The sequence below is a fragment of the Rhinichthys klamathensis genome, unplaced genomic scaffold (assembly GCF_029890125.1).
Source record: "Rhinichthys klamathensis goyatoka isolate OS25496 unplaced genomic scaffold, OSU_Roscu_1.1 h1tg000626l_1, whole genome shotgun sequence".
Lineage (NCBI taxonomy): Eukaryota > Metazoa > Chordata > Actinopteri > Cypriniformes > Leuciscidae > Rhinichthys > Rhinichthys klamathensis.
The window spans coordinates 547,255-562,390 of record NW_026607074.1 but is presented as its reverse complement, the minus strand read 5'-3'; the positions used below and the strand labels follow the sequence as shown (position 1 = coordinate 562,390).

At 39.3% G+C, this 15,136-nt stretch overlaps 1 protein-coding gene across 1 annotated transcript; it reads left to right on the top strand.

Moving 5' to 3' along the window:
* The first annotated feature begins 1,608 nt into the window (after positions 1-1,608).
* On the top strand, positions 1,609-7,738 carry wnt9b (wingless-type MMTV integration site family, member 9B). The gene is made up of 4 exons (XM_056241014.1): positions 1,609-1,800; positions 2,903-3,156; positions 4,795-5,060; positions 7,112-7,738. Exons 1-4 carry the CDS (start codon positions 1,715-1,717, stop codon positions 7,580-7,582), a joined length of 1,077 nt encoding a protein of 358 aa, XP_056096989.1. The 5' UTR covers positions 1,609-1,714; the 3' UTR covers positions 7,583-7,738.
* The last annotated feature ends 7,398 nt before the right edge of the window (positions 7,739-15,136 follow it).

Genomic DNA, 15,136 nt, shown 5'->3' with positions numbered 1-15,136 from the left:
AACAATTGCCCATCCACTGAAGCACAAAGCTACAACTACGGGCAATTCATTGAATATCTTTAGCTACTCTTTTTGTTGTTAATGTTTTTATTTATTTATTTATTTGAATTTGTACTTGGGTGGCACATTAAAAAAAATAGGTAAATGCGGGACAAGGTATAAGGTCATTAATGATTTGAAAGTACTGTGTGCTAAAATAAAAGCTGGATACCAGGAGAATCTGCCCTTAAATTAATTAAACTAATTCTATTAATTTAAATTTTAAGCTCAACATTTTTTTTTTCAATTTGTAGGCTACCAACAGTAGTGACAAGAAACATGACCAAACAAGGCCTTTTCGAATTCAGACCTGAAAAATCCCTAAAATGTAAAATACATAAATGGACAAATTGTTAGAGAGATCATTTCATTTTAGAAACATAGTAACAGTCCCAAAAGTTTACTTTTTTGTTTTGGGGGGTATGAAAAATAACATCATCAAGGACTAACTGCCTGAAATATAAATTAATCTAACAACATTAATATCAGTGGCAGTCTGGTATGCAAGGTTTTACTGTCAACAAGATAAACCCATTTTAATAAATACACATACATTCTTAAAGTACTTTATATCAACTTAAGTGTTATCTACTGTATCATATTTTTAAAGACCTCAAAAACAATTCTGAAATGAACAAATTGATCCCTATTCAAGAATCCAACACTAATGATAGAAAGATGATTCTCAAATGTATTTTATACATATTTTAGGAGCAGAGAATGTCTCCTCCATATTGTTTGGATTGGTCACCACAAGAAGGAAATGCACCTGACACACCTATGTCATAAAGGTGGGTGTCTTAAACAAAGAAGGTGACATCATAAGGGAAATGCGGAGCCCAGTTGGTCAGTCACTGATGGAGGCGAGAGGAACTGAGATGAAAGATCAGCCATGATTACCTCTTTGTATCTTGTGCTTGGTGATGACAACAGCATCAAAGACGCCAGTGCGTTAATGATACTGAGGAAATGAGAATGGAGCCACAGATTGTAAACAAGGTGTTGGAATTAAACAAGAGTAAAGAGACACTCATTATTCCTATACTGAACTCAAAAGACTTATGCTGAACCGCTTTAAAAGAATAGTATAACAAGTGATGATGACACAAAAAAGTCTAAATTTTTCAATGTTGTATTCATCTGACATCAGAGATAACAAGACAATATGAAACCAATAGAAAAGTCTCTTTCCTATTCACTTCACTTCTTAATTTCCTCTCTATTTATTTTTATTTGGAATACAAAAGCAGACAAACTATACGTGAAGAAGACTTGATAATTATTGAAATGGCACATTATTAGTTTAATCCCCTGATTATTTGTTTTGGTCTTGGATGATTGATTACTTAATTGTCCATCCATGTCTTCCATAATCAGAAGGGGGAAAAAGTTGGCTGAATCAGCCCTAAGTATAGCCTAAATGTGAACCATTCAGCAGGGAAGCGCACCTGCCAATGTGTAGGGAAATAAGAGTATTTTCCTTGCATGGCACAATAGGCGGAGTAAATGACTAATGATCCAATAAGTTCGGCGCTCATGCCTCACCCCTCTCGGGACCGCGCCTACCCAAGGTCTGAAATGAGTTTCTGCCCCTTTAAGAAGTTGCTCAGTCCAGCACAGCTGGGATTTCAACAAGGACAGATAGCGCAATGAAGAGCAGCGTCGACCCGTCATCATGTGCACCGGGCTTCCAAGGACTGCCTGTCCGCTGCGACTTATTGCCCTCTGCATCCTTCTCTCCCACGCAGCAGCCTATTTCGGGTCAGCAGAGCCTTTTATATCCTCCATCTTCTCTGAAGTCTTGGAAACAGCCTCTGAGTGCATTATTGACATATTTGGCATGGAATAGAGTCATTTGATGTGGTGTTAACAGGTGGAGATATTTGGTGATGTTGGATAGCTATCCCATGCGCAATTACGCATGCCTTATTGTTTTATTATGTTTAACAAACCTGTTTTAAACCTAAATTGCAGGCTGTCTGTTACAAATAATCACACTATAGGCTACAGACTGAAATTATTATTTAAAGAATGTGGTATTTTAAAATGTTCTAAAATTAAGTATTTAACTAAGAAAACTTGTAGCTTCCTCTCAAAAACATTCTAACAGTAACACCATAAGATTTCGTTTATGTGTTTATTTGTTTTGTTTTTTAACATTGATTTGTCTAAAATATCGAAATAGTGTGTTGTTTGGGCCGATTATGTCCATAGAGAGCAGCGCAGTGTATGGATCCAGATGTCTTCCGATGGTTTGGCACCGCGTCCTGACACTCGCCCTACCTGATCATTAAGATCTTTCTGGCTTACGCTCACAGGACGTTGCCCCACTGGTGTTTATATTAAGAATCCTATAAACACGTTAAAAAAAACCTCTCCAGTTGGGTTTTAATTAAGAGTGCTTTCTGAAGATTGTTAAGCGCCACAGTAGTGTATCCAAAATCCAAGGGCGCTCAGACTACTGACCAGGGAAACAGCACGTGTAGTTATGTGCGTTCTCTATTCAAACACGACTATTCAAATCAGGTATTTAAACATATATGCAAAGCACGCGTGCCATCGCTAGTGCATTCTAATTTGTTGATTTGCTGCCTTTAGTTCTCAAATACAGTAAAAAAAAAAAATAATTACACTGAAAACTCAGTGGAAATTGAAGTGAGAGAAATAACTGTGACAAGCTAAACTAAAACAAAGATTTTTTACAAGATGATTCAAACATTTTACAGTGTAGCCTATCTGCTCTAGTTCTTAAAGGCTAATTGTATTGTGTGTGTGAACTAATCAAAATGAACATCCTTAAAAGTAAATGAATGTTTGAACTGTACTGTAGTTTTAGTGACTGTATTGTGTATGTTATCGTTAGGCTTACTGGTCGCGAGCCCTTGGTTTTTCTGCCCGGTCCATTTTCCAACGAGCCTCCGAACGGTAAAGCGCACCTGAAGCAATGCGAGCAGATGACTTTAACGCGCCGGCAAAAGCGACTGTGCCGGCGGGAACCGGGGCTGGCGGAGACTCTGAGGGAATCTGTCCGCCTCAGCCTCCTCGAGTGCCGCTATCAGTTCCGCAACGAGCGCTGGAACTGTAGTATGGATGGCCGTGGAAGCCTTTTAAAACGAGGTAAGATTTGCCAGGTGTTTTTAAATTTATTCTGAATATGTGATTTTAAAAGATAATGTGTGTGAAATATGAAACAAATAGTAAGTGTTATTAACATTAAAATGTTCCATCTCAACGGAGGGCAAATGTAAATATTTTAATATAGGCCTGTTTTATTTGAGCCGTTTTTATCCTTTCGTTCAAGGTCATACAATTACAAGTTGTTGTTTATGGCATTGTTCATCATTTTCCCATCACAGGGAGTTTTTTTAAATAATAAAATTGTTTGGCCACTAAAATTCTATTAAAAACGATAGATAGATAGATAGATAGATAGATAGATAGATAGATAGATAGATAGATAGATAGATAGATAGATAGATAGATAGATAGATAGATAGATAGATAGATAGATAGATAATAAATAAATTAGGGTAATTAAAATGCATTAGTAACATTAAGACATATAGAAAAAGTAGGCTACTGCTGGGGAAAAAACTAACACACAGTAACTGGGATCAGCTTTTTATTGTTAAAGTCGTTTGTACTTTCATAAAGGCACAAAAAAGAAACAGCCAAATATTGTGAGTTTAAAACCCACAAAACACAATTTTACAATTTGTTGATTGGTAGTCTTAAATTAGTCGGTGCTACTTATATGTTTAATAAGGAAATGTTTTAGTATTAACAACTATGCAGAAACCTCCAAGAGGTGCCTGTTTCCAAACGGACATGTGCGTAATGCGCAGGATGTGAATGTTAAAGCCATGCGTAGGTCAGTTCGCTGGTAATTAGGGAGTTGGGAAGCGCGGAATCCCTGTGCGGTGAGGCCTCTCGGGGCCAGTTGAAGTATTTTTATCTCGCGGAAAAGCGCCCAGTTCTCAGAGGAAAAGGGCGGCGTGATCGCGCGCTTTAATCTGACAGAAAACCATAGTCAAAATAATAATTAATTGGATCAAAATACACGCCTTGTCTCAGCTCTGATCTAAGCAAACAATAATACGAGGATGTTTCAAGGGGGGATTATGGTTAAAGGATCATAACACAATGCTACACTTAACACTTAATGGGAAAAGAGGTTACGATGGAGGATTTTTATGTTAGAGAACGCCATTATAGAAGCACGATAAAGGTGGGGTTTTCTTTTCAAATTGCTCAAACTAGATGAAGTGAGTTTTAAATAATGAACGTGGTCCTGGAAATGTACTTCAAAAAAACAATCCAATAGCCTATCTCTATGTTGTTGTGGACATATTAATTATGCTCATATATGGAGATTTAGCCTATTAATTATACTCATTTCCACTTTATATTGTCAGTTACCAATGCTGCTATAGAAATGCATTATTTGCAATCAAACATGATTGATTTATTAATTTGTTAATATTAAATAATTCCAATAAAGTGCTTAGTATTTTGCTTGTCTTAGCTAAGCTCATCATGTCACCCCCATAATGCAACCCACTTCATGTAAAATCAAACAGCTTTTATTATGCTCCTAATATTGCCATCTCATTTGAATGGACGTCATTTATAAAATATTTTTCAAAAGTACTATTCATTTATTTAAAGGTGTAAAACTTTTTAATGTGGAAAAAGTACAATACTCATTTAAAGCAGTTTTGCACAGTGCTCATAATAAATGCACAATTTCATCAGGTTTTAAAGAGACAGCCTTCCTGCTTGCGGTGTCCTCAGCAGCCTTGTCTCACGCGCTGGCCAAAGCGTGCAGTTCTGGACGCATGGAGCGCTGCACCTGCGACGATTCTCCTGGTCTGCAGCACCGCGAGGCTTGGCAGTGGGGCGTATGCGGGGACAATCTGAAATACAGCACCAAGTTTCTCAAGAAGTTCTTGGGGCAAAAACGAGTCAGCAAGGACCTGCGTGCCCAGATAGACTCTCACAACATTAATGTCGGCATCCGGGTAAGATGCAAAATATTACAAATATTGTCATGGTACATTGTCCAACTGGTATTGGCATGGTCGAAAAACAATTGAGTATTTTATTCTTTTTGATAGTGATATAATGGCTTTATGAAATAAGGGATCCTTTCAATCTCCTCCAAAGCTTGTAGAAGAGAACATCTGTAAGGGTTATTTCTCTCATACCTTCACGTTTTCTCTTGGCTGGCGGGTTGCGGTCTCCTAGTTCATTGTAGCCCAAAGGAGAGTTCAGCGAGTGGGGTGAGGCAGGTAGGTGAGCAGGTATTGGCCAGCTCTCTGGAGCCAGGTGTTCCTTTCCCTGGTCCAGGCATGACAGCGCTTGCTGTGGGGGCCCTTTTCAAAATTAGAGGTCTCCCCATGAGGGCGATTATACAGAGAGGAGGCCTCTGTAATATACGAGCATTTTTTCCACCTACTGTATGCCTCCCGCTCTACCAGTCTCACTGCTGCCGCCGTCGCCGCTGCTCTCCCAGACTTTCAGAAATCCTCATAACATCCCTCAAAACAGTTCTGTTACCAGGAGACTGGTAGCCTCAGGGAAAGACAGAGGGAACGAAAAAGGGGGAGGGTTTTACGAGGTTCACAGAAAGAGTTAGAAAAGAACGGCTGGACAAACTCGGATCTTATCTTATCAGTCTCCGGTTTTGTTGTTTCCCACAATTGACACCTCAGGCCACAGATGGCGGTTAACAAAAACAAGCAAAGGTGGCTGATGTCTTGTTATCCCCTCCCCTTTCAGATTTTCTCCATTTCCTCGCTTCTCCTTCTCTGTATTTCTCAGGTAGCCCTGGGGTGGGAGCTCATACCTATGTAGGGTGGAACACCCCCATCGACCATTTGACCTCCCCATCTCCCCCTGGGCCCTTTTCCATAGACTGTTCTGTTCTGCAGCCTCCTCCCCAATATGTGAAATGAATAGAGGAGCCTTAATAGAAGAAATAGATAAACAGTAAACAAGTAAACAATATGATTTGGCTCTCAAACTCAGAAATATTTTGAAATATTGAAAGAGAGAGAGAATGAGAGAGAGCAATAGAACAAAAATGGAAATGTGTTGATAGGAGTATAGATCAGGGATGGTGGTCTTCAAGAGGTGCAGGTCAGAGTTGAAAGACGGCCAGCTCAGACATTCCCTCTGCATCAATCATCTACATCTACACCATGTCAACCTGATTTTTTTTTTAGCTCAGGGCTATGAAGTCCTTGAGCATTCACTCAATTTCTTGTAACAACTTATAATTTAAGATAGCATGCCGTACCACTTTTAGAAAAGTCTATGATCACCTCCCTTTCCACTTTTGGGGAGATAATCAATACCAATATATTAATGTGACCCCCTAAGTGGTCCTCAACCTTTTGGACTCCATTGTCCACAACAACATTCCCAATTGGCCCCATGACTTTTTCAGTTTTCTTGATTTACTGGATAAGCATTAAGGAGAAAGGTTTTTTTTTTAATCTTGTCTAATAAAGCAACAACAACAACAACCAATGTCTCCCCACGGGGCGGCAGTGGCTCAGTGGTTCATGTAGGTTGTCTAAAAACCGGAAGGTTGGTTGTTCAATTCCCGGTTCCACATGACCAAGTGTCAAGGTGTCCATGAGCAAGACACCTAACCCCAGCTGCTCCTGACGAGCTGGATGGCGCCTTGCATGGCTGACACCGCCGTCGGTGTATGAATGAGTGAGTGAATGGGTGAGTGTGAGGCAAAATGTAAAGCGCTTTGGTGGCCATTGGGTCTGTGAAAGCGCTATATTAATGCAGTCCATTACCATTATATCTTATTGGATGGCACGTTTCATAATTGTACAAAAAAAGCCACAATCACAGAAGTGTTAATAGTTCTATAGGAATAAATTGTTTAAAATCTTCTTTACCTCCAAATATTCACAGGGAAAGGGTGAACCAACTTTCAGCATCCCATATCTAATCTTTATAAATCCTCTCTTTCTTCTCATTTTCACAGGATCGTAGTGTTGTATTTGGCATACTATGTTCATGTCTCCACCTCTGTCTTTCTTTACCTCAGGCGGTGAAGAGTGGACTTAAGACTACTTGTAAGTGTCATGGCGTCTCCGGTTCGTGTGCTGTGAGGACATGCTGGAAGCAGCTCTCACCGTTTCAAGACACAGGCCATCTGCTGAAGTACCGCTATGACACGGCCGTTCGAGTGCACAGCGTCACTAACTCCGCCACGGGGGAGACGGAGCTGGCGAGCCCTCGTCGCCACAGCAACACGGTTCCCCGTCCGCGGCCCACTGAGCTGGTATTTCTGGAGGAGTCGCCCAGCTTCTGCAGGCCATCACGCTACTCGCCTGGGACGGCTGGCAGACCGTGCTCCAAGGACACCAGCTGCAGCAGCCTGTGCTGTGGACGAGGCTACAACACGGCCCTCCATCTCACCACCCTCTCCTGCCACTGCCAGGTCCGCTGGTGCTGTCACGTCGAGTGTCAAACCTGCCTCAGAGAGGAGGAGGTCTACACCTGCAAGAAACATTGACAGACCATCCAAGAAGGAGACTGAGAGGAAGAAGCGGAAAGTGAGGAAGGTTGAGGATGCATCTACTAGTCAACTAATGAGAGATTTGGAAGGGTTTGGATGTTGTGATCCAGGTTGTGCTAAGGGAAAATTTTAAGGATGATGTGCCAGTCTTACCTGATTCAGAATGGCTTAGATGAGATGGCTAAATGGACGAGCGTCTGGGCTCCCACATGGAGTTCGGGAGGAACGTTTTCATTTAATCTGAAAAAGTATGAAGCACTTATGAATGCATTTATTTGTGAATATTATTGTAGTCTTTTATTTGTGAGGAAGAAAGTACCATGTGTCTGTTATGGTAGTTGTGTTGTCATGCTTCACAGATATATTACAAATGGGTGGGGTTATGTTGATAAACTGGAAATTAACTTGGACACAGTCTGCTTTCATAGACTTTTAATGAATGTTAGAGTTATATAATCAGAAATCTTATGTTTTAAATCTTGAATGGCCATTAAATGGCTGTATCTGGTATAGATAGGAATGTATTTATTGCAATTAGACAAAACCGATCAACTGCTGTACCAATTTCAAGTACACTTACTACATTACATTCATGCAATTACACTTTTTTAGTTTAATTTTTACACATTGCTGCATGATATCCTGCTTTTCTATGCAGAAGTATGTCAAAAACACAAGCATTAGGGATCGACCATAACAATGTGTGTCATTACAGCATGACCCAAACATAACCTCTCCCTACAGCTGCATACAGTATGTGCAAACATCTGGGCTTCTGAGTGTGTAGTCTTTGCTATCCCATCAAGGGCAATGATAGTGAGTATGTCCCATCCAGAACAAAGGAAAACATCTCCTTCCCTAGTAAGCAAAGCTATCTGCCCTATAAGGTCTGCAAGCCCTTTCATGTGTGTGAAGCCTTTGATAAAGTCCATTCCAGTCCCGTATTAGCCCATTACCAATCAGAGAAAATAACAGTGCTTTTTCTCCAGAATGTGCCTGAGTTGAAAGTTTGCTGGATTCCCAATAGAGAGGCCTTTGTTGCAGAGATTTTTTAATTCCTAGTAAGCAACAACAACCTTTTTTTTTTTTATACAAAAAAACATGTTTTCACACAAATTGCAAATTATATTGTGAAAGAGACCAAATAAGAGTAAAAATGTTAAAAATCAGTTGTATTGGTGCACTGCACAAAGGCACATTTTAACCTTCAGATGCAAAGTATTACTCAAAAATATTTTCTGTTAAAACATCACATGCTTTTCTTCACTTAACAATAGAAATCTGAATCGAAAGTATGAGAATGTGAGCATGTACGTGCCTACTTGTATGTACGTGTGTGTGTGTGTGTGTGTGTGTGTGTGTGTGTGTGTGTGTGTGCGAGCAGCGTGAGTGTGTGCATGGTTTTTCTGGGAAGGGAGAAAACTGCAGTAAAATTGGCCACATCAATCAAGTGCAAGAACGTCCAAGCATTCAGTGACATGCATGCCATTCGGCTGAAGCGTTTGTAATGTGTAAAACATTTGCTGTAAAAGGGTTTCACTCTGACTACTTGAAATTCATATGCATATTGTAAGAAAGTTTTGACCAGTAATCGATCCATTTTCTATGAAAGAGACTAAAGAAAGAGAGTTTTCACACTGAGTCAGCATATGCAAATACCTGAAACCCCAACGTGGCCGTGAAAATTCAAATGAGATTGTTCCCTTCTGAGTGTATGTGCATGCGAGTGTCTTATGCCTATGTTTCTCTGCTGCAATTGCTGAAATGACAACATTTATAGCATAGACATCCATAATGAAACCTCTGTCAACCTGGAGTCTATGTGTTTGTTTGTGTTGTCATAGCTTTAACAGTGTACTGTTTCACTTTGTGATTTCACGCCAGGGATTTTTTCTACTACCTCACCTGGTCTATGAGGGAAATTAAATACTAAGATGTTTTTTTTTCTTACTAGATATTTAAGATAATGCTTCTTTTAAAAGCTTTAGCCTGAAATACAGATGCATTTACTCCTTTTTTTATATTGTGACCTATTTACTTATTTAAGAACAAATTTATCATATTCAAATAAAATAATACGTTTGTAAAAATGGTGTATGACATTTGTCAACAGATTTATCTCTTCAACTTAAATTTTAAAACACAGATTTCCTTTCTGTTTCTTGCTTTCTGTCTTTCTCTTTCTGTGTTTGTGGTCGCACACCTGTCCAGAGCTCTGCACGCAAGCACCTGCTCTCTAGTTAAATCACAGCTAATCATGGAGCTGATGGATCCTGACCTGCAGTATTTTCCTGTCACTACTCTCAACCAGATCCTCATTCTCATTTCACTCACCCAAAACATATACAAATAGTTGAGTTTGCACATGATGATTTACCACACTACATGCACACCCACACAAAAACCTAAATAATGGACACGGGGAATCTGGCATGAGCCAAGTGAGAGTCTTGACTTCGTTGTTTATTTGCTTTCATAATAGTGTAGCTTTTTCCAGTAATAAACTCCTTTATGAAACCATCGCTGTTTTTAATCTCTGAGCTTAAAAAATAATCAAACTGGCTCACCTCAATGGTCCTCTATCCCTCTCATATGTAGAGTAGTTAAAGGGGTTGTTTACCCCAAAATGAAAAAAATTGTCATCAATCACTCACACTATTGTCGCTCCAAACCCGTAAGGCTTTTGTTCATCTTTGAAACAACAAATGAAGATATTTTAAATTAAATCTGAGATATTTCTGTCCCTCTATTTACAGCTACACAACTACCACTTTGACGATTCAAAAAGTTCATAAAGAGATCACAAAACAAATTCATATGATTAAAGGTTTAGTCCAAATTACCAGTGATTCGATCGCTATATGAACAGATTGAATTTAGGCTTTTATTTGCATATAAACATTGCTGATCAACAAACATAAACAGAAGCTCAACAATACATGTTTGATTGCGGAAGCTCAAACGTGCTGCGTAACACACGAGAATAAACCTCATTGGTTTTTCACACGTCAAGCAAACATGCTTGAGCTTATGAAGGTACCTTCATCTGAGCTTCCATTTACCATATCTGATGTGTGCTGTCTCTCACATGCGATCACAATATCAATAGCAAACCACAACCACCCAACCATCCAATCAATTCCCGATAGACAAATAAAGTCCTGCCCTACATTTTTTCTTGTTTGAAAAGCCGTTTCACTCAGATATACCTCACAATAGGGAAAAAAACTATTGCAACTTCCGTTTTGTGCATCCTTCAATGGTCCTTAACTCTCATATTCAGTATTAGGCATGCAATTCATTCTAGTGAATCAGTTCATAACGGTCTGCTCTCATATGAAGCCTGGGAAGTCTGACCTATTCTTGGTTCATGCTAAATGGTCCTTATATTTTGGGAAGTGAATTGGTTTATGATCAATGGTCCTTACTCTCATAAAGCATTGGTAAGTCCACATTTATTCTAGTAAATCGGTTCATTCTAAAGGGTCATTACTCTGATATGTAGCGTGCACAAAAGATTTACCATTTCTAGTCCCTGCCCTATGTATGTTTTCAACTCAGTTTTGTGAATTATGGTGTTTTGTTGTATTCAGTATAAATTTCGGTACTGACAGACTAATTGAAATTGTTTATTGATTGTAACCCTTCATTGTTTTTATTGAGACCAACATTATTAAATCATTTGATAGTTTTATTTATTAATTATAAAAGCATATCCCCTCCTTAAGTATATTCAATATAGTTTACTTTTTTGTTGTAGAGCAGCTAACTCTTCAAAACAGTAGTTTGACTACAGTGAATATTTCCACAGAGCTGGAATGACCATCATTCATGAAGTTCAACACCTTACCTGCCCCTTTAATGTTCATTTATTAAATATTAAATATAGCTAAATATTCTGGCTAAAATGTCTCCAGATACTATCTGGGTCTGGTGATATTCATAAGCTGACTCATCATGGAACTAATGCACACATACATAGCACTTTATTGTCTGAACATTAAAGCATGCGTGTATTGCTGTGTTTGATGTGTGTAGAGGTAATAGCCCTAATAAGAGTCTCTCATTCTCTGTTGAGACGTAATGAGAATAATAATTGTGCTCCATCAAACAGATCTGTGCTTTCACTGTCTGCCCAGATCCTCAACCCAGACCTCGTCTAATGACTGTTTATCAGTACTTACCTTTATTAAAGACACACAGAAAAAGGTTGGATGTGAAGCAGGCCAGAGAATTCATGTTTACAAGACAACAGCCACGTCATGATGTGGCTTTGTGAATAAAAGCTGAATTGGTACTAAACCAAAGTCTAAAAACAGTTAACTTAAGCCTCGTTGACTACATTTAAGCACACACACACACACACACACACACACACACACACACACACACACAGATGCACGCATGCTTCAACAAAGGAATTTCTATCCCTTGGGGCATGTCAAGGAGAGAAAGGTAAAGTTCAGACAGAAGGGAGGGATAAAGAGTGAGTGAGTGAATGAGCGTATGGATGAATAAGTGAAAAATGTGCAGCAGAGAGATGGCTAATGTGAATAAGTTACTGTTTGACATTGGTTTCACACAGAAGCAAGCAAACTGCAGATGAATATGCTGCTGGTGAACCGCAGGGGGTCTGTGAGGGATGATACAGCACTAGTTTAATAATGAATCCTAAAGCCTTCATTTCCCCAAAGCCTAGCATCCACAGCCTTCTTCTCACGCACACATCCCCCAGAGAGAGGCTGCGACGGGGGAGAGAGTGTGTGTGTTCCTCAATGACTGGCTTTGATTTGTCTATTTTTTTATCCTTATCATTTTTCTTTTCATTTGCATATGCAAGTGTGTTTATCTTTGTATTGCTGTATATTCAAATATTCAATATTCCAGCGTGTTTTAATTTAATCAGAATGTGTGAGTGAGGTGTGTTTGGTCAGGGAGGTCAAGCAGGTAGGTCTGTTACCCTCTGGGGACAGGACACTTTATCTGCCATCTTCAGTCTGGACAGAAAACAGACACACTTAGCATAAAAATAGCAGTTGGGTCTTTGATAAATTGGTTGAAAATGAAAATTAAATCTCATTTTCAGGCTCATGACAAGATGAAACCCTGCAGGTCAGCCTGGGACAGTGAAGTGATATGTACATGATCAGCTATTTCTATTTAGGAGCATTCTTGTTTTGTGATTTTGGAACACAAAAATATATATTTTGAGAAATGTTACAATGAAAGTCAAAACAAAACAACAATAACTTTCATTGTATGGACAAAATCTTAAAATGTTGTGTTCCACAGACTAAAGAAAGTCATAGAGGTTTTGGATGACATGAGGGTGAGTAAAGGATGACAGAATTGTCATTTTTGGGTGAACAATCCAAGTAGGTCATGTATAGTAAAATATTTCATAAATATTATTTTCTGTTGCTTAGCAAATGTCCTTTATCCATAATGGCTTACATAGTTTTACATTGATTACTGTTTATGCGTTACCTATTGGAACACACAATGATGCTTAGCTCCTTTGCCTTGAGCAAGAACACATTTCTATGAATTTGCTACCTTATGTTTAGCTATGCACCCTACAAGATCATCATATGAAATATCAAAGGAAAGAAAAAAAAAGAGAATTGCAGAAGTTCAGAGGAGTGTTTTCATTTGAAAAGATATGGAGCAATGTAATAAAAAAAGTGTTGTCTTAAAAAAAACATTTTTATAGAGAGAGAGGTGGACGATAGCACAGGGTAAGAATTTGGAATGTGAAATGAGTAATGCTATTGCTCAACCCACATCACAAAGCCACAGTGCCTGGAGCTATGACAAGCTGTGTGCAAATCTCCATTTCTCCATCCATCGCTTCATTCCACCATCTCTCTGTACTTTTTACATTCTTTATCCCTTCATTTTTCCAACTTTCCGTATAATGTATCTGTTTTAAGATTTAATCTCTTATTTCTGCCGATATAATAAGGCAGGTAAGGGAATCGGTCCATAGCTCGTTACAAATCAGCGACGTTCTATACAGTCCAACAGCAGTAGGACTGTTTGTTTTTCACTGTTTGTATCACTCCGCTTGTCCATGTTTGAATGTTCAAGACAGACTTTTAGTTTCTGTATTTTAGTGGTGTAGACTTGATTCTTTTTATCGGTTACATAGTTATGCCAGTAGGTGCTGTCAAATGACTGTCTTTATGAGGGATTCATTTAAATCATTCACTCAACCGATTAGTTCAAAACACTGATTCATTCAAGAAGGAAACACCAATGTGTTGCTCTGTGACAGTTCATTCTGCTTTGAGTTCCTTTGAAATTATTTTCATTGGTGGCAATAAACAAATAAATAAAATAATTAGAATAACCAGCAATATTGTGCATAAAATGCAAGTTACTCAATGCTGACTTGTTTTTTTTAATTGTTATTTATAAGCAATATTACAACATCATACCTACGGCAGTTGTGCTGTCAGTGATTTAAAGTCTGCATGAAACTGGACTTTAAATGAAATTTCATTGTAACAAGGTTAGATGTTGTGGGAAGAAGGAGGCGGGAACCGGCGAACATTTTACAATTTTAATAACAAAATAAAACAAATACAAAAATGAAAGTATAAGCCAGCAGCCCCTCGCGGACGACTGCTGGCCACACAAAACAGAAACAAAACATCACATAAAATCAGGCCTGTTCCTCTCTCGCTCCTCACTGTCGTCACTCTTCCTTTATGCCTCCGCTCCTCGTGATACGAGACCGGTGCGTCGCGCAGGTGTCGTTCATCATTAATCACGCCACAGGCCTCGCGCCGCTCTCTCACGGGCCTCGGCCTCGTCCTGCTCGCCACATTCATCATCTTTACTTTCCTTTTGTGATGTATATCTGAGTGAAATGGCTTCTCAAACGAGAACAAATGTAGGGTGGCATTGGAATTGATTGGATCTTTGGATGGTTGTGGTTTGCTATTGCTGCGATGTCATGTGAGTGACAGGTTGCCTCGCCCTCACGCCTGTAAACACGTAATCTGAAAATAGAGGAAATGCTGCTGCAAGAGGCAGGGGAATTGTTTTGATTATAGATTATGAGGGTACATGAATTAGTAAAAGTGAAAGTGAAAGTGACGGGGTAACCCATACACGGAATTTGTCCTCTGCGTTTAACCAGACTATTCATATAGAGACATGCCACTTCCTCAATCCTTAATACAACTATGGCCCTGTCCCAAATGGCACACTCCGGACTTGTGGACTTCCTCAGAGTCCACACTTCGGTGACGTCATGTAGTGCAGACCTATAGGGCCCTTAGCGCGAGTCCGCGAGGGCTCATTGAGAAGTATTTTTGGGACAGACTCGATCGTCACGCCGGAAACAGGAAGACGGTCTGATTGTTGTTATGGACAGGAGCTACAGGTTCGGGGAAATATGCTGCCTATTGTTGTTGTGTTTACATATGACTCAGTAAAGCCCTGACATTCTGTTCTATTTATTTAATGAATCATAATGCGGTCGTATTATTCAGCTCGCTATTATTAGCCTATGTTTGAGACATCAACCACTGGTCGATGATC